This window comes from Triturus cristatus, chromosome 2_1 (genome assembly GCF_964204655.1).
Source record: "Triturus cristatus chromosome 2_1, aTriCri1.1, whole genome shotgun sequence".
Classification (NCBI taxonomy): domain Eukaryota; kingdom Metazoa; phylum Chordata; class Amphibia; order Caudata; family Salamandridae; genus Triturus; species Triturus cristatus.
In genome coordinates this window covers 449,658,188-449,678,871 of record NC_140581.1, presented here as the reverse complement: position 1 = coordinate 449,678,871, position 20,684 = coordinate 449,658,188, and the positions used below count along the sequence as shown (strand labels likewise).

Sequence of the window (20,684 nt, the reverse complement as noted above, 5' to 3'; positions counted from 1 at the left end):
CCACCAGGGAATGTACGGACCGCACCCCCACCAGTGCATGTACGGACCGTACTGACGCCAAAAAAACACGTACTGAACCCGGACAAACCATATTTACACAAGGAGAGTCAAGTAGAGTTTCCCCACACCACCAAACAGGCCCAACAACCCCACAAACATCACATACACTCACCTGCAACTGCCAAACTGCCAAACAGAGGCCCAAAACTCAATCACTCCTCATAACACACCCACACAAATTTCAAACACAGCCACACCCACAAATGGACCAATAAAAATGGACCACACACACAAACCATGAGCCTTTGCAACAGACCCACTGCTGCCAGAGCCCACAGACGACCCACACCACCATACTTGAACCTCACACTTGCATACCTTCACACAACCACCTACACAAACACCCCCTCATCACATTCACACACACACCTCCACTACCACACCCACACACCCACAGCCATCCACACCCACACCCCCACAACCACACCCCACGCCATGTCCACCACCAAGAATCCAAAGTTCACAAAGGAGGAGCTGGAGATCCTTGTCGACGAAATCCTCAGAGTCGAGCCACAGCTCTTTGGGACATTGGTCAGACAGACCAGCATATCCGAAAAAACCGCCATGTGGCAGAGGATCGTCGATTCTGTGAATGCTGTTGGGACAACCAGAAGGACCAGGCACGAGTGCCAATCCAGGTGGTACGATCTGCGGAGGACGGTCAAGAGGAAGATGACTGACAATCACAACCAGGGGAACATCACTGGAGGAGGGCCGCCCCCCAGACCGGTACAATACCATCCCTGGGAGGAGAAGGTGATGTCCACGCTGGCGGTGGAGGGACTACACGGACTGCCAGGACTCCCAGACCCTGGTGAGTACACAAACAACTCACCTCACATGGGGGGGATGCCATACACAATCAATCATGCATGCCACCCCCCCCAAGCCACCACCGGACACAACAACACTCCACAAACACACACATGCCACTGGCACCTCCATGCCCCATGCATCAATCAGGGCCATGCCAAGTCACAGGCCACACAATACACCAACACAACACAGGATGTGGTCGATGCTGGGAGTGGGGGCAGCAAAACTAACATTGAGCAACTCACAAGCACACAACAATGCCCTCAGCCCATATGGCCCAGGGCACAGCCATACAAACTGTGTGTACCCACACAGTACTGTCTTGCCTGCAAATGATGGCTGCCATGCAGGATGCCATGGGTCTGAAGGCACAATTTGCACATAACAGCAGACAATGAAGATGCATCGCTCTGATAGAGTCTCAGCACACACCGCCACAGCAGCAGCCTACACTCAGACACACTGCCCAATGGGTGCCCGGAGAACAGGGACTAACTCACATGAACAAGCCAATGGCCATTCAAAGACCGGCTAACTGTGTGTGCCCAGGAAGCTGGCCTGAGGTGACAGAGAGTGACAAAGAGAGGGAGGGAGAGGGGGAATGAGAGGGAAGGAGACAGAGGGGGGACACAGGGAGACAGACAGAGGGAGGGAGTAGGGTGACAGAGGGAGACCGACAGAGGGAGGGAGGAGGGTGACAGAGGGAGGGAGGAAGGGAGACACAGGGAGACTAAATCACCCTTGGGTGGTGTGGCCATGTCCACTCGTCAGCCGGTGGACTGTGTGCATGCAGACCAGGTCTGGCAGTGCCTCAACCCCCCCTTCCGTAGATGAAGACCGGTCCATGTGTCAATCTGTGCACGAGTCCATCCGTGCTGCAGGCACAGACCTAACCACACACCCAGTATACCCACCCACCGTGTCGGTAAGAACCCTGTCACAAATGCTTCAGTCCCCTACCTGCAACATCAAATTGCCTTGCCAAAACACCATTTGGCCACGTACAGTGCAACACGTAAGGCGCCTCTGCATGGCTCGCTACGCCCGCACACCACACTGCTGACTGTGTACCCAAATAGATGCATCAACTAAGATTGTGTCTCACACATGCGTAAAGCCCTGACAGCTGTGGCCAAGGGACATAGCCATGCACAAGTGCACTGTGAGAGGAATGCAGGACAGATCCAACTACCCAGAGGAAGAGTGCCAAATCAGAAATGCATGCAACATGGATGCCACATGTGACACTGTCAACATTGTCTCTCTCACACACAGGTCAACGTCGACGAACACCCCCCAACACTGGGGGGGAAGTCACACAGGACCAGGCTCCGCGGGATGATGACCCCACCGCCAGCGATGACTCTCACCACTCCGTGGATGACCCAGACCAACCTGGCCCCTCTGGTGTCCAACCACCTGCAGCACCTGCGTCAGGTACAACTGTGCCAACCACCACCCCCATTCCTGCCACATCCCAGGAGACGTCCAGGAGCCCTGCCCGCACACGACCACCCAGCCAGTCTGCCCAGGAGGGACACGGTCCTCCGGGCACCCAGGAGGAGGCAGGCGGCAACGCAGATGCCATCCCTCAGGGGTCCCGGAGACCCGATGCACCCACAACGGCAGGCCAGGTGCACGTGGGCAGGGGTGGCGGGAGTGGAGGACGGCGGAGGCGCGAACCTGACCAGGCAGCTCAGGACCCGGTAGTGTCCCAGGTCAGCAACATCCTGGATACATACCGGCGTGACACCAGGGGCATGGACCAGATTGCGTCCACCCTCAATGACATCAAGGGGACCCTCCAGGAGATGAAGACCCTGCAGTCCCAGCAACATGCCTGTCAACTGCAACACCAAGGAAGGATGGAGGATAGACAGGCTGAGCTCGTGGCGGTGCAAACCCAAATGACCGGTGTACTCCGTCGGATTGCCGACAACATGGGCAACCCTCCCTGTGGCACCAGGCGAAGGCCATTACCAGACACAGGGAGGGATCAGGAGGAGGAGGATTCATCCGACGGAGCGTCACAGACATCGTCACGGACTGCTTCCGAGGGTCCCCGCAGGAAGGTGGGTCGTCCACGAAAAAGACTGTGAGAGTCAGCAGAACATCACCATCTCCCAGGTCACCTGGCCTGGCACCTGGCCCTCTGGCCCAATAGCAGCACATGACATTGTCTGCCACATGGACTTGCTGGTCACTGTCTGACCTATGTTGACGAAGACTGTGGCATGGACTCTGACATTTTGCTACGACAAGGATACCAACTCCCCCAGTGAACTTTGGATTCTACACTCCCGCTGTGCACCTCTTGTCATCCCCACAAACCCGTACCCCACCACAAATAAATTAATCACACTTACAAGATGATGCCGTGATTCTACATTATTACAATACATGTGTGTGTCGTACAGTCAAAGCATGCCTGATCTCAGAATTAACTCCAACCATCCAAACCGTGGGGTCGCAGTCTTGCCCAGGACACACATGGGTCCCAATGTCTCATCTGATACAGACATGGAGTACCAAACTCACCTGTGCTGGGCCCAACCAGCTGAGTGGTTCCCGCACAACTGTGGCTACAGACACATTCAGGGGAGCAACAGTCATGCGCAGAGGTCAGGGATCATGTGGAGTGACCTGGCTTGCCGCTCCCAGGTATGTCTAGACATGTGTCCCTACAATGTGCAGCATGCTTGCGTCAGGCGGATGTTGAGAATGGTGGCTAGGCCAAGGTTGGATGCATGGAGATGCCAGAATGCAGTTTAGGATCACTGTGCCACATGGTTGTGTTGGGGTTGTGGGCTGCATCATGAGTGTGGGCGTGGATCTAGAAGGTCATCCTGCAGCTGGCTGTGAAACATTCCCCCCATCCCGTTAGGACGTTGATGTGGCCTGGTTGCCCGACGCAGTAGCAGAGCTGTGCAGATGCACTCCGGATATGGACAAGTACCATGGGAGTCGTGAGGCACATGTCCGTAGACTGCAGGGTAGGATTCTACACAGATGTTGTAGTTTCCCTGGGGGATGGTCTCTCTTGCCTTGAGGTGGATGGAACTGTGCATCTTGTGCATAATACAGTTCCCACTCCCTGACAAACCCCTAGCATCTTGTCACTCTACACATAGACACATATGCACCACCTATGAAAACTATGCCAGACCTGCGGCACGCACAGTGGCAACAGGGCACCATTGACAGGGAAGAGGCACCTTGGAGACAGAGGGACAAATTTATTAGTCATGTGTGTTGGAATGACAATGATACTCTGTCAACACATACACAGGTCATGTGGATGTACATGTGGGAGCAACACTGGCACCCCCCATTGCAACACAGATGCTGGCATCCCATTGACCTGGCACACAAGTGACGGATAACAGCTAAACACCCCCTGCTGCCACGGAGAGGCCGCTATACACCATTGAGGCCCTGATGGGGCAATCACACACCATGTCAACCCGGTGCAACCTGTATGTTTCCGAGGCCAGTGTTACACACAATGATGGCCTCATCACAATCCCCAATCCCCTGCCACATGACAGTCACCAAGTCTGAGCATGGCTCCAGGTGAAGCCTGCCCCATGTCATGTTCCCCATGTAGGATCACCATGTATGCAAATGGAACACACATGAACCGGAGAAGTGCACACAGACTACAAACAATTCACACACCCAAAACGACGTGAGGCATCCCTTACCCTGAGGAGATTTCAACACTTGCCCGTGCATGTGACGCTGAATCAGCACATGTCGCTGTGTTCATGAGGAGTAGCAGGAGCACAACAATGCCACCAGCAGACAGCATGCACATGGACCTGTGGAAGAGAGACACACAAGGATTCAGCACAAAGGAGCACATCCGCAAGCATGTACTTAACACGTATCATGTTGTTAACATGACAGGTGACAATGATGACCCTCAGACAACATCCTTCCATTGCGCCATCACTTGAGTGACACTTCAATACACACCACTGACTCACTTGGCAGACATGCAGATGGACACACACATTGCAACACATGCCACACACGGCCCAATGCGTGCACACTCAGACACTGGAACTCACCACTAAGCAAAGAAGTTGCGTATGAGCCGACTCCGCATGTCCTCCACAGCCTCCTCCTCCTCCACATCACTTGCCCCGTCACCAAGCCCTTCATCCTCCACGGGTGGATGGTCCTGGTCATCTTGATCCAGTATGAGTGGAACAGCTTCCTCCACTGCCATGTTGTGCAGCATGCAGCAGACGATGATGATCTTGCACACCTTCACCGGGGCATATGGGAGTGCTCCGCCGGTCTTGTGGAGGCACCGGAATCGGCTCTTCAGAAGTCCAAACGTCCTCTCAATGACTCTCCTGGTCCGCCCATGTGCGTTGTTGTAGAGGTGCTCGGCAGCCGTGCTGGGGTTGCGGACAGGCGTCATCAGCCATGGCATGTTGGGATAGCCAGCGTCCCCTACAAGGAAACATCATGGACAGAAGTGTGTCAGCACAGGCAGTGAGATTGGAAGATGACGCCAAACACTGAACTGCCAGAGTCTACCCACCAACAATACATGCTCGCTCGTTCCGCAGCTGCAGCATCATTTCTGGCACCCTGCTACGCCTCATGATGAAGGCATCGTGTGCTGATCCTGGAAAGCGAACACAGACATGTGAAATCACCATGTTGGACAGACACACCACAAGGGCATTAATGGAGTGATAATGTTTGCGATTCCTATACACCACCTCCTGTGCCTGTGGTGGTACCAACGCAACATGTGTCCCATCTATGGACCCAATGACATGGGGCATCCCTCCCAGGGCATAGAACTCACGCTTGACATCTGTCAACTGCTCACGATTTGGGAATTTAATGTACTCATCCAGGTGAACCAACATGGCCTCTAAGAAATCATGCAGAACACGGCTGAACATCGTCTGGGACATGCCCCCGACATCAGCAATGGTATGTTGGAACGTACCCGTGGCAAGGAAATGTAGGGCTGCCATCACCTTCAACTTGGGTGTCAGTGCACTTGGATACCTGTGGCGCGGGAGGAGTTGTGCTTCCAGCCGGCCAGTCAACTCATCAATCAACCGTTGGCTGAATCTGTAGCGGCGTATACAGTCCCGTTCATGCAGGGCAGCAATGTCTGGCATACGTCGAGGGAGAGGCGGAGCCCTGCAGTGAAATGGAAGGAACACCTAAGAGTGAGCACTGTACAACAACATCGTCAATGCACTGAGCACATGTTACACAGCCAATACACATATGCCACGTTGTGAGTCAGGTCTGTGCCACAGTTCCTGGACACGAACGCCAGTCAGGTTACACTCCTACCAAGGGACAGCCACTAACGGAGGGGGGCAAGATCACGATGACATGGCATGAGACTAGCTGTGGGCCAGTGTAAGTGAACATGCACACGCATCACAGGATTCACAGACATCCACACATGTGCAGAGGTAGTATGCGTATGGTACAGACAGGTAGTTGGATGCGATATGCACTGGTCACATGTCATAGGAATAGGACAGGCCACACACATTGCCTTTGAGGAGTACATGTCGAGACAGAACATACATAGGGAGCATGTGGATATGTACTTGTGTTGATACTCCGTGTAGTTGGATACATACACACCTCATGGCAAATCACATATGTGGGCTGGTGTGCGGAACAGTGTGCCATGCCCATCGACACACAGACACATGTTGGCAGCAGCAACTGCTGACACATTGAATCACACACCTACAGCAAAATCATGGAAAGACATGCCACACACATGACATGGTTGCAGCATGCAACGCAGCCATACACGTGTCATATGTAATATTCCGTGTACCTGGCATCAGGGGACAGGTGCGGGTGTCCGTGACTGGGACATGCAAGTGACTCATGGCTCCACTAGTGTGTACGACATGCACACATGTCAAAGGAGTGCAGGGGATGTGTGGTACAATGCGCACCATCACACACGACATGTGTACACAGCTCATCGTACATGTGCTTTGCCCACACCTCAGGGGTAAAGTGCCACATCACATCCTGACACACCTGTGTCACACACAGGTGGTATTGCACAGACAATGCATTGGTGTCCACCCTTGGCAATACCTGTCCGCTCCATTCCTGTCTGTGTGCCGCCTGTCACCACTGACAGTTGTTATACGCACCGTACATACGCTCGGAACGCGTGTATAGGGTCCCTGGGCCAATATTGCCGCTGGCGTATGCGTACGCCACAGTAGTACGGACTGTACACGCGCTTGTGCGGTCCGGATCACAATATGGGCGCTGGCGTATGCGTACGCCACAGTAGTACGGACTGTACACGCGCTTGTACGGTCCGGATCACAATATGGGCGCTGGCGTATGCGTACGCCACAGTAGTACGGACTGTACACGCGCTTGTACGGTCCGGATCACAATATGGGCGCTGGCGTATGCGTACGCCACAGTAGTACGGACTGTACACGCGCTTGTACGGTCCGGATCACAATATGGGCGCTGGCGTATGCGTACGCCACAGTAGTACGGACTGTACACGCGCTTGTACGGTCCGTACTACTGTGGCGTACGCATACGCCAGCGCCCTTATTGTGATCCGGACCGTACAAGCGCGTGTACAGTCCGTACTACTGTGGCGTACGCATACGCCAGCGCCCATATTGTGATCCGGACCGTACAAGCGCGTGTACAGTCCGTACTACTGTGGCGTACGCATACGCCAGCGCCCATATTGTGATCCGGACCGTACAAGCGCGTGTACAGTCCGTACTACTGTGGCGTACGCATACGCCAGCGGCAATATTGTGATCCGGACCGTACAAGCGCATGTACGGTCGGTATCACTGCTTGTGGGGTGCCCTAGGGCGTGGAACGCACCGTACCTGTGTGTAAATGTATGAAAACACATAGGGGACACATGAGGGACAAGTATAAGGGCCGAAATGCCTGATGGTTGCCATGGAGACTGAGTTAAATTTTTGAATTTGAGCACCAGGTGCACAGCAGAAGTCAGTTTGAAAGAATCTACATTGTTGCAATGTGGATGTTGACTTGACATCATTATCAAAACTGAAACCATGCAAAGCCACACACTGGGGTAGGTTTGAAGGGATTGGATGAAACGTAGGATGCTAATGTGACTGACCAATCAATCTGTACTCCTATACATGAACAGGCCAGCCAGGCATATATAAGGCAGCCAGGTCCCATGAGAGAGCACTTGCCTGCACATCCATTCATCCATGACCACTGCTGCTGATAGTGATTCCTCTGGCACCATGTCCAGGACTGTGGAGAGGTCACAGCCATTCACCCAGGAGGAGAACCTTGCCCTGATAGATGTGATCCTCCCACAGTTCCAGAGCCTGTATGGTCGACCAGGGGTTCAGGTGAGTGCAGACTCCACTAGCTTAGACTGTGCCCCTTTTGTGTGACAGTGACTTCTGGCATTGTGTCCATGTGTGACAGACATGCACTGTTGTTTGGAGTGGGTCCCAGGGTGTGGAAGGCCTCATGTCACCCATGCAGAGCATGCTGTGTTTCCTGTGTGCACTCCTCACTTGCATAGTGCCTACTGTGACAATGAATGCAAGGTGCATGGCACATTCTGCCTGCATACTCCTCCTGGGGATGTTGTTTCCACAGTCCTGATGTGATCCTGTGTTCCCCCCAGTGTGACAGGTGTCAGTACCCATGGATGTGTGTTTGTTCAGTGTACCTGTGCTGTGAGTGTCCAAAGGCCGTGTTCGTCCCCTGCACATTGGTGTGTGTGTTAGTCCCCTGTCATGTGGGTGAGTGCATATGGGGAGTGTTGCACACAAGCAGCATGAGGGATGGATATGGCCTGGCCATCGGATGTGAGCAGGGAGCAGTGCTGTGTGCATGCCGTGCTGAGCCAGCCCCACACCTGTGACACCCCCGTCTACTGGCACATGGGCAGAGTGAGGTGTGTACCCGCAGTTGGCAATGCCATGTGATTGTCCTGTACCTGTGTGTGTCTGTGTACTCTGCTGAGGTAGCATCAGTGTGCTGGGGCAGGTGACTGCTGTGAGGTGCTGTACATAATCCTGGTGTAGCCTGTGAGGCACAGTGTGATCCCTGGTCAGTGAGTGTGTGGTACCCCTCATGCCACCCGTGTGCTTCCACTGGCACGTAGTGCATTTGGCCTTCCACAGTGGATAATGTCCCTATGACAAAGGTGCAATTAGTTGCATGCATACCATGGCCTGTTCATAATGAGGATTGTTCTATATGTGTGTCTCTGTGTCTTTGCTCATGTGGATTAATGTATTCTCTCTTTTGCATCCTCACAGGTAGGCGCCATTGCCAAGGGGGAGATCTGGAGGGAAGCCGTCAGTGCCGTGAGGGGTACAGAGGGTCGGAGGCGGAGCCTGTCTCAGGTGAGGAAACGCTGGCAGGACATCCGGTGCTGGACGAGGAGGATTGCACGGCTCCTGCTGGGGGACTCACCTGAGAGCCGTAAGAACCGTGGCCGCCGTCGTCTGACCCACATCCAGAAGCGTGTGCTGGCGGTGGTCTTCCCCGATATGGACAGGCGCCTACAGGAGAGGCAGCAGCAGGAAGGGGGTAGGTACATGTGTGTCAGTTGTGTGTCCCCAGCCAATGTAAGTGTGCAGTTGCATGGATACACTGCCAGGGTTTGATTGTGCAGTGCGTCAACTTCTCCACAAAGTAGCACAGTGCTGTTCTCACTCCCTCCCTTCCCCTCCTTGCAATGTGTTCCCTGGTCTGTCGCCACTCTTGCACAAGGTTATTTATGCAGGCAGTTCATGCAGGTGCCCTATGCTATCAGCATCATGTGTGGGGGTGATGTGCCACAGGTATGGGGACCTTGCGTGTGCCATGGCCAATTTCAGTCATTGTGGTGTCCATGTCACTTGGCACTGATTGTGAATCACGACATAGGGGTGTGTCTCCAAAATGTACAGCCTTCCAGCATGCATGTCCAATTGTGTGCCCTCTGACATGATGTGCCTGAGTGGGAGGCCTGCTAAGTGCAGGGACGGTTGCTTAATTTGCAGTCATGTCCATCCTGGACCATGGAGGAGTGTGGGCACTACTGTGCCCTGGGGCACCTCTTCCTAGGTATCATGTGCGTCATCCAACAATATGGCCATTCACTGTGTCTTTGCCATGGGTTGCGTAGGGTGGCATTGTACCCTGGGCTCAACTGTTAGGACCTACAGGTTGCTACATGTGTCCACTGTACAGGGGGACCCATTTTGCTTGTGCATACTCACAGTGGGCATTACCTGTGTGTGTTGTTGAGACAATCTGATGATGTTTGCCTGTCAATGATGTGTGGACATGGCCACCAGGGGCTGTGTGTTTACAGTCATGAATTAGTGGAGGCCATGTGTTTCCATCCCAGAGTAAGAGGTGTACATACTTTCTCCGTCTCAATGAGATTGTCTCAGGTGTGGGTGGTTTGTGCGTACAAGGCCTACATGTCAGAAGCTTCATCCTCCTTGCTGGGTTTAGCCTGTGTGTGATGTTTGACTGGACATACGCTCAAGGTGCAGTGACCCTGTCATGTGTGGCCTGGTTTCATGTATTGCCTTTGCAGCATGCGGCAAGAGTAAATGGATATGATTCATGCTCATCCCTTTTTGACGACGCAGTGTGGTGCAGGTGCTGTGCACATTTGTCCCCAGAGGCTGACTCCTCTCTAAAATTTCAGGTGCAGTGATTTGCTGTTGTGTCATGATCTCCATTGTGTCTCAGTGGCATGGTGGGTAGAAAAACTGTGTGTTCCATGGCCTACATGTGTACATTGTTTTGTAGGTGTTACTCCTGTTGCTTTTCAGGCTATGCAATGTGACCTATGTATATTTGACTCATGTGACATAAGTGTACAGGTGTCTGATTTTCTCCTGTCTCTTCACCTTGCCCACAGCATCGCCGGGGGACACGGAAGGAGACACTAGCACGGACCGGGAGGAGAGATTGAGCACCAGTACCAGCAGTGCTGTCCTGTCTGGCACATGGAGTGGCACGGAGGCCGAAGGGAGTGAGGCGGAGGACCTGTTGACTGCCAACACAGACTATGACGCAGACGGGTCCGAGGCTGAGCTCCCAGAGGTGGCGGAGTCTGCCCCCCCAGCTGATGGCAGCCCTCCACATCCCCCCGCCACCTCAGGTTCCATCACCGGCCTCCCACATGCTCGTGGCCCTTCCCTCCGTGCTCGGTCCCCACATGTCTCCTTCCTGCCAGGCACCGCACCCCCTGCCCCTGTCACCACTGCTGCGGTGAGTGCGGAGTCTGTGGACATCCTGAGGCAGTTGCAGGTTGGTCAGACTGCGATGCTAAATGTCCTCCATGCCCACACCCAGGTGCTGACCCAGATGGAGGCATACATGGAGGGCATGTCGGCTGCGCAGTCTGACCAACGGCAGTTGCTGAGGTCCATAGACTCCACACTGACTGCAGCACTGGATCTCCTGCAGCGCTGCGTAACACCCCCTACCCCTGCCCCATCCACAATTCCCACTCCCGTGCCTGTCCCACGCACATCCAGACGTCAGCGTGCACGCACCCCAACAGACACAGGCACCACACCACCAGGGAAGTCGAAGCGCACACCTCCTGTCACGCACACACAGGGTGAGGAAGGCACACCCACTGGGTCGGGGGGGAAACGTAGAACACGCAGCCACAGTGGGAGTCCGCATTCCACACAACCCACTCCCTCCAAATCCACTCCCCTTAGCTCTCCTGGCCAACAGTCAGTGACAGCATCATCCACTGCGAGTGTGCCCCCCAGCCCCAGGATGACACCACCCCGCAAGCGGTGGAGGCGGGACCCGGCCAGGGGAGTTGAGTCCCCCACCCTGTCCACACCCTCCCCCAGTGGCGCTGCGACCCATCCCTTTGCCCCCCCCCCCTCCTTGGGGCCTGTGGTTGGATTGGGTACGGGGGAGTCGCTGGGGGAACTTGCCGACGTGTGCAGCGCCATTCTGTCCTCCACCTTTGGCGCTGGCACCCCCCCTGTGGCAGATTCATCCCTCCCTGCACCCACAACACCTACCCTTTCCCCTCCTGTCCCTGCGGTGCCTGTTTCCACCCTCCCCCCTGATGCCCCCTCTTCTGTGGATGAAATGGACTTGTGAACTGTGCAGGCAAGCTAGGGGACACACGTCCCGATGTGTACCCCCCCCCCGGACATTGCTGCTGGGCTGGCCCATGGCCCTTGTACATAGTGGACATTTTCTCTGATATATTTTCCTGCTGAATAAAGCCTTTTCTTTTTGTTTTGCACACTGATGCTTTCCTGGACTTGCTGTTGGTGCTGGTGCTCCCTGCGTTGGGGTGGTGATAATGTGTTAGGGGTCTGTGAAATGTTGGAGTGTGCTGCTCATGGGGTGTACCCTGCCATCTGCGTGCCATCACAAAGGTCTCTGCAAATGGTATTTGGTCATGTTTGCTCTCACTGTATGGTGACATTGTCCCAAGGTGTGTTCCGTCCTCTGTGGCCCAGGCCATTTTTCCTGCAGGGTGTCTCCCAAATGCTGTGCTGTGCTGTGTCTACATTTCCTGGATGTGTGAGGGTTGCCTTTCAATATAGCCATGCTGGCTCAGCGATGGCTCCGCCTGCATCTGGGGTATCACCCTTGTAGGTCACTGAACTTGTTGATGGGGTATATTGTCCGATGTCTGGGCACTGCTGGGAGTGATAGGTACACACCCCTCCTGTGTCTGGGCACTGCTGGGAGTGATAGGCACACACCCCTCCTGTGTCTGGGCACTGCTGGGAGGACCCTGCACCCACCCCTCCTGTGTCTGGGCACTGCTGGGAGGACCCTGCACCCACCCCTCCTGTGTCTGGGCACTGCTGGGGGTGTTTTGCACACCCCATTCTTATAGCAGGTTCGGTGCGTACATGCACGGGTGGGGGTTTGGTGCGTACATACACGGGTGGGGGTTCGGTCCGTACATACACGGGTGGGGGTTCGGGGCGTACATACTCTGCTGGGGTGGGGGTTCGGTGCGTACATACACGGGTGGTGGTTCGGTGCGTACATACACGGCTGGGGTGGGGGTTTGGTGCGTACATACACGGCTGGTGTGGTGGTTTGGTGCGTACATACACGGGTGGGGGTTCGGTCCGTACATACACGGGTGGGGGTTCGGGGCGTACATACTCTGCTGGGGTGGGGGTTCGGTGCGTACATACACGGGTGGTGGTTCGGTGCGTACATACACGGCTGGGGTGGGGGTTTGGTGCGTACATACACGGCTGGTGTGGTGGTTTGGTGCGTACATACACGGGTGGGCGTTTGGTGCGTACATACACGGGTGGTGGTTTGGTGCGTACATACACGGCTGGGGTGGTGGTTTGGTGCGTACATACACGGGTGGTGGTTTGGTGCGTACATACACGGCTGGGGTGGGGGTTCGGTCCGTACATACACGGGTGGGGGTTCGGGGCGTACATACTCTGCTGGGGTGGGGGTTCGGTCCGTACATACACGGGTGGTGGTTCGGTGCGTACATACACGGCTGGGGTGGGTGTTAGGTGCGTACATACACGGGTGGGGGTTTGGTGCGTACATACACGGCTGGGGGGGGTTCGGGGGCGTACATACACGGGTGGTGGTTCGGTGCGTACATACACGGGTGGTGGTTCGGTGCGTACATACACGGCTGGGGTGGGGGTTTGGTGCGTACATACACGGCTGGTGGTTCGGTGCGTACATACACGGCTGGGGTGGGGGTTTGGTGCGTACATACACGGCTGGTGGTTCGGTGCGTACATACACGGCTGGGGGGGGGTTCGGGGGCGTACATACACGGGTGGTGGTTTGGTGCGTACATACACGGCTGGGGTGGGGGTTCGGTCCGTACATACACGGGTGGGGGTTCGGGGCGTACATACTCTGCTGGGGTGGGGGTTCGGTCCGTACATACACGGGTGGGGGTTCGGGGCGTACATACTCTGCTGGGGTGGGTGTTAGGTGCGTACATACACGGGTGGGTGTTTGGTGCGTACATACACGGGTGGTGGTTCGGTGCGTACATACACGGCTGGGGTGGGGGTTTGGTGCGTACATACACGGCTGGTGTGGTGGTTTGGTGCGTACATACACGGGTGGGCGTTTGGTGCGTACATACACGGGTGGTGGTTTGGTGCGTACATACACGGCTGGGGTGGGGGTTCGGTCCGTACATACACGGGTGGGGGTTCGGGGCGTACATACTCTGCTGGGGTGGGGGTTCGGTCCGTACATACACGGGTGGGGGTTCGGGGCGTACATACTCTGCTGGGGTGTGTGTTAGGTGCGTACATACACGGGTGGGGGTTTGGTGCGTACATACACGGCTGGTGGTTCGGTGCGTACATACACGGCTGGGGGGGGTTAGGGGGCGTACATACACGGGTGGTGGTTTGGTGCGTACATACACGGCTGGGGTGGGGGTTCGGTCCGTACATACACGGGTGGGGGTTCGGGGCGTACATACTCTGCTGGGGTGGGGGTTCGGGGGCGTACATACACGGGTGGTGGTTCGGTGCGTACATACACGGGTGGTGGTTCGGTGCGTACATACACGGCTGGGGTGGGGGTTTGGTGCGTACATACACGGCTGGTGTGGTGGTTTGGTGCGTACATACACGGGTGGGGGTTTGGTGCGTACATACACGGCTGGGGGTTCGGGGCGTACATACCAGGGTGGGGTGGGGGTTCGGGGCGTACATGCACGGGTGGCGCTTGGGTGCGTACATACACGGGTGGGGGTTCGGGGCGTACATACCAGGGTGGGGTGGGGGTTCGGGGCGTACATACACGGGTGGCGCTTGGGTGCGTACATACACGGGTGGCGGTTCGGGGCGTACATACACGGGTGGGGGTTCGGGGCGTACATACACGAGTGGGGGTTCGGGGCGTACATGCACGGGTGGGGGTACGGGCCGTACTTCCACGGGTGGGGGTACGGTCCGTACATACCCCTGCCCACGCTCTGCGTGCCTGGGTACGGGCCGTACCCATGCCTTTGGTGTGTGGGTACGGTGCGTCCCACCATTGTTGCGGGCCGTGGGGTCCGCACCGTACACAGGCCTTGGGGGCGTGGCTACGGGTCGTACCACGCGTACCCCTACATGACCCCAGCAATGCTGGTACGAGCTGTACCAAGGCCTTTCTGACGTGGGTACGGGCCGTACCGCTATTGTTGGAGTGACGTAGGGGGACGCGTGGTACGTTCCGTACCCACGCTCTTGCGGCCTGGGTAGGGTACGTACCGGTTCGCGTGACCATCCACTTCCGTTGTGGCGGACGCTTGCGTTGCTGGCCTTGCCCCCACCCCCTGGAAGTGACCAGGCCCTGATGGTCAGGTATGTCCAGGCCATGTGTGATTTGGTACCATGTGTTGGTGTTGTGTGTCCTGCCCCTGCCCCCCCCTTTGCCCCTGGTTGTTGTGCTGACCTTCTGCGGCGTCTGCGTCGGTTCCTGTACGCCAGGTGGACTGCTAGGAGGGCAGGGATGGCACGTAGGTTCGGGTCCATGTCTGTTCGTCGCGTCCAGCTGCTCCTTGCGTGTGTCGTCCTGATTTCCCGGCAGTTTTTGGCAGCCGGTAAATATTTTCCGTGCGGGATGACGTCGGTTCGAATCGTACTTCCTGGTTCGTGAAACGTAGGCTGGATGCGTACCGACGTCACGTCGGCTCCTTTCAGGATCGGAATTGTGTTTAGTTTCTGTTCGGTCGGTGTTTTGTTCGAATCGTACGGAAATGGTGTTTCCGTATGAATCGTACTTGCATTTTCGGATGGATTTCGCACCGGGTACGAGTCGGACGGAGAAAAGGCTCCGTCCGACGGTTCGTACCCGGTTTTTACCGGATCGGAATTGGCACCTTAGTGTCGCATAAGTAACCTTCCCACAGAACCAAAGACACTTGTTTCCAAAGCTTTCACCACAATCCTCTATAAAACATCCTGCAGCATCATTAGGCTCATAAGCATTGATCAAACCATCCTGCTATTCAATGATGTCACTACAATCATACACCCATTGGAGTCTGTCAGAGTAAAATCTGCATATAACTAGTATATAAAGAGTATGATGATGAAAACCTAGCCACTTCCTAGTGAGTTCAAATACTCATCTCTAAGCAAGTGCATTTCTTGGTGGAAAGCAATATGTATCTGTCTTCTTTTCTGGTCCGACCCAGTTCTACATCGCATTTAGCGCCCAGTCACTCTGGTTATATTCAACATATGTTTATAAGCAGACAATATTAGTGTCTACATGTGGTACTTATCTAGTAGTCCATCTCCCTCTACCCTCCTCTGAACTTTTCCTTTCTTAAAATTACCTTGTCAATAAAAACGCACATTTTAAATTTGTTTCTGACAGCAGCTTTTGTGCGCGCACCTACCATTGAGATAACTGGCAACCAATCAAAACCACTGAGCTGAGCTTCCAAACACCCCTGCTGGACTGTAGTAGGGCATGCTCTAGTAAACATTTTCCAATCCGATAAACCTAAAATAATCATGATGACACTCCTTCAGCTCTCACCTTTCCAAAACCTCTATAGTTCGTAGTCCATGCCTAGTATGCAGGGTGAGCCACTTCTCACACCTTTTACTGACTGAAATTCTGGGGCAGACCTTTGACATTCCCTCGCCCTACATTTATCTGTAGACTCTTTCAACTTATATGTCTCTCTGAACGAGTATCTTTATATATGTAGAAGAGTCCACTTATTTTACTGTTCATCTCGCTAATCACCACGATCACCCGAAACGTTGAGGGGTTAAAAGAATATAATGGATGAACACCTCAAATAGAATTGTCCAAGCCCGAAAGAGGTTCCTTTGGTAGAGACTAATTACATAAAATAAAACTGCTGGAGTTTCCCTTCTATAAGGTTCATGCAAAAATAAAAGTACACAATATCATAGAATAAATCCAACAAAAAAGGATCCACAACAAAATTAAAATGTTACCGCAGCGTTTCTGCTCTGCAGTAGGGGTTTTGTATTTCGCAGAAGTAGTCTGTGGTCAGGATCCATGACATAAGGCTTATCAACATTATCTGTTTCTTTCTCTTCTCCATCTGATGTGTAGAAATTGTTTTCATTAATGTCCCCCTGAAGGTCGCCCTGCAAACAAATGAACACCACACATTAACTGCAACTGTAGAAAAAAATACTTACAACGTACAGCACGCTAGCATTTGATCACAGAGCAAAATATAAACCTTACGCTTGGTTTCTTGGATGCTGCAAAAAGTCTTCCATGTTCAGTAGGTAATCACATCATAAAATGCACATTAAAAGCTGCTGAGCAAACGTAAAAATTACTATGTACCACATGTATCAAGATACTGGTTGCCAAAAAATGTTTGGAATTTGACAAATATCTAATTGTGTGAACCGACTTTTGTGGTAACATGACTGCTTGCAAAATTCCATATCAGAGTGGGTCATAGTCCAACCTACCTAATAAATATTCATTAGTCAGGCTGTAAATTGCAACCAGCTCAAATTGGCCACAATCACAAAGGTCAGCTAACCACCATCTTTGTGATTGCTTTTTCATGGAAATTAAACAGATTCTTGTCTGCAGTGAGAACACCAAAAATGGTGCTTATCTCTCCAGATGGCAAGGCCTATTGTGCACTGAAGACTCTGGACTATTGGAGAGGTAGCAGTTCTAATAACAAGCACACAGAAATGCTGGTGTCAGCAACTGGAGGAGCACAGGGGAATAGACCTGCAAGGATTAAGTTGCGACAAGGCAGCAGAGTGGTGAGCCAAACAGGGGTCTTGCTAGGAAAGGTTACTTCTCTGAGCTCAGTATGGCATTGCATTATCTCTGCATGTCATGTTGCAAGTCTATTTTAATTGGAAAGCTGGGGATCTTGGCAAGAGACTTCTAATCTGAGGATTATTTAGCTCCGCCTTTTGGAGGAAATGTACACTACAGAACAGCGCCTGGAACTGAAGGGGAACAAAAAGTCACAGGCAATCCAACAACCGCAGGGTACTGCACATGTACCATCTCTGGTACAAATATACTTCAGGCAATTGAGAGCTCTCAGTCAGCACTGGAGAGCAAAATCAGTACTATATGCATAGAATTAAACTTGCTCAGGGCAGACTAGAAAAAAGTGGCAGCAGGTGTGGCACAAAAGAAAAAGGACAATGTGGAACAAACGAAAATCGATGTGCTAGAACTGCAAACGAAGATAAAGGCATTCTCAGAGCTCCCGCGGATACAGTAAACCCGGTAAGATAATGCAAAAGAGAGATCAAGGAAGAATTGCCTCAGATTTCAGGGATTCTCAAGCACTTAAATGGCCCATCAGAGCAGCTGTTACCAGATGCATGAATTCAACAGGCTTTACATGTTCTAGAATACTTTTAGGTGTTCAGGAAGTTATTCAATAGAAGGGGCTCCACTGTGCGGCACCAACAACCATCACTGAAAGTCTATTTAAGTATACATAACATTATAATGTTAGAAAGTAGGGGATCTTAAGTACGAAGAACATGCAATACTGATCTTACAAGATTACACACAAAAGGTTTGATAACTCTGAAAACTGACTAAAGCTGTGAAAACACGACAAGCTCTTAACATAAAATACAAGGTAGCACACCCTTTCAAACTCATTAATTCAGGAGGGTAAATCCTATTTCTGTAAAGAACAGGAAAAGGTGTTGAAATGGTTGAAAATGTAGGATAGAGAGCAAAGCTGTCAACATGTCAGATGGGTCATTGAGGATTGCAATAGCAACAGATGAAAGCAGCAGAACATCCGGAAACATTGCAAGAGTGCGATAATTGAAAATCAATGTGGCCCTCACAGGAGAGCGGACGAAGACGATGGAACCCTTGAAGACAGAGGTAACGCAAAAGGGCGAATCGATGGGTAGTGACAGGGAGAAAGAACAAGATGTGATGCTATCCACTAAATCGATAGAATGACGCCAAAGAAGAGCCGATGGAAACTGTAACGAGCATTTGCAATGCAATAGGTCTTGCATTTACACAAGTTTGAGCTATTGGCATTGTATATAACAATGCCTTTTTTATGTTTTGGTTTTTAAAACAAATAAAAGGCATTGCCATTTACAATGTCAATACCTTGAACTTGAGTAAATGTGAGACCTACTGCATTGCAAATGCTTGTTGAGCCCATGTGGTGTTTCGTGTAGTGTGTGATGACCACCTAGGTGCGTATGCAAGTGGTGCTACCCCATTTAAAAACTACAACTTCCTGAATGCACAGCTTTGTTAAATTAAAGCCCCAAGCTAGAAACGGCACATCCCACCTCCATACAGCGATCCGTTGCCATCTCCCATCTTTAATAATTACCATGCGATCCCCACGGTCACCCTTCCCAGTCCTGGGCTTGCATTCACCATACAACTTCATCTGAAACTGGTTGGTTTCATTCCGTGGTACTCGCTGGACTATCCTCGCAGCAGAGATCCATAAATGGAAAATCCAGGACTGGAAAAAGTGTGTCCTGATGACACGGCAGCCCTGATAGCGCTATGGAAATAAGCGATTATTTGCAAATTAGAAAACCAGAGAGGTGAGTGTTTAAACTGTCGCTCCTTGTTGTAGGACACAATGTTTTCAGTGCTTGGCTTTTCTTTTACATATCATTGTGATTTTGTGTGCTGGTCCAATTAGTCCGAGGGAAGAATACACTAACTACAGCTCCTAGAAGACGTTTGGTTTTCAAATGAAAATACTGGACTGGTAAACTGCCTTTCCTGATGGCATAGAGCTAGGCGAGCTTCACCCATACTGCAGTAACGTGATCTCCGGTCAACCAACCTTCTGCCCTCCGTCGAATATCGAACAAGCCAAATACAAACACCACAAGCAGCCTTGCTTGGGTATACGGCGGGCGAGCAGGGGACAGAAGATAAACAGCGATCTTGAATAATGCCCCTCCCTCACTTCACTACCTGTGTGGCCGGGAGAGTAACATTGTGTCTGCCCTTAACTTCGAAGGATTAAATTAGGAAGAACGCGTGAAAATGCAGCTAAAGCTCGCCAAGCCGGCGTGCATTGCTAGTCTGCACATATTACCTTGAACATCAAAGCATTTTTTTTAAAAAAGGTGCAGCGAGGAGGAGGAGGGCAGTACTCACACTCAGGCCCAGATGAAGGCTGCTCTGCTCCCAGCTCTGCTCAAGGACAAGGAGCAGAGCTTTTGCTGCTGCTTATTTTTTTTTTTAATTGTGTTTAAATCAAGCAAAAAAAAAAAAAGACGTCAGCGCTTCTTTCCATCCGTTGCTTCCATGAGAAATGAATCCAAAAATGAACAGTCCCGCGAGTGGTGCGCGCGTGCCACAGCGAGACGTGCTTTCAATTATTGTGCCCGTGTCTGGGCACGATAATTGAAACCACATGGCCTATTGGTGTCTATTAGGCGCACCAAGCGTGTAATAGACACCAATAAGCTGTGGGCGGAGCTATGCACGCGCCTCGGGCCAATTGCGTGCTGTCTTTTAGAAGAAGACGCACGCAAAGGCCAATGGGGGAGATGAAAAGGAATCGCTCACGCACGAGCGTGTGCGATTCCAGGGTCGATTTCTGAACCCCGGACAAAAGGACTCTCGTCTGCGCGAGCACTGCTGCGCCGTGCAACGCAGGTCGTGAGACCTAAAAACATGGTATCAATACTAGAATAAGATGATTGCAACGGAGAATGTGTTATACACATCATATTTGAGGAATGGATGGTGTAAAATGCAGCACTTAAGGAGTTTCATTTGAGGAAAGCCTGTATTCGAAGGTGTGGTCATAAACCTTT

At 52.6% G+C, this 20,684-nt stretch overlaps 1 protein-coding gene across 2 annotated transcripts in view; it reads right to left on the bottom strand.

Moving 5' to 3' along the window:
* The window catches only part of AP3B1 (adaptor related protein complex 3 subunit beta 1), a 1,836,520-nt gene that overhangs the window by 1,142,910 nt on the left and 672,926 nt on the right, over positions 1 to 20,684 (bottom strand). For both annotated transcript variants that reach the window (XM_085632261.1, XM_085632260.1), the window contains exon 8: positions 16,851 to 17,006. In XM_085632261.1, coding sequence (XP_085488387.1) covers positions 16,851 to 17,006 — 156 coding nt within the window. The remainder of the gene's footprint in view (positions 1 to 16,850; positions 17,007 to 20,684) is intronic.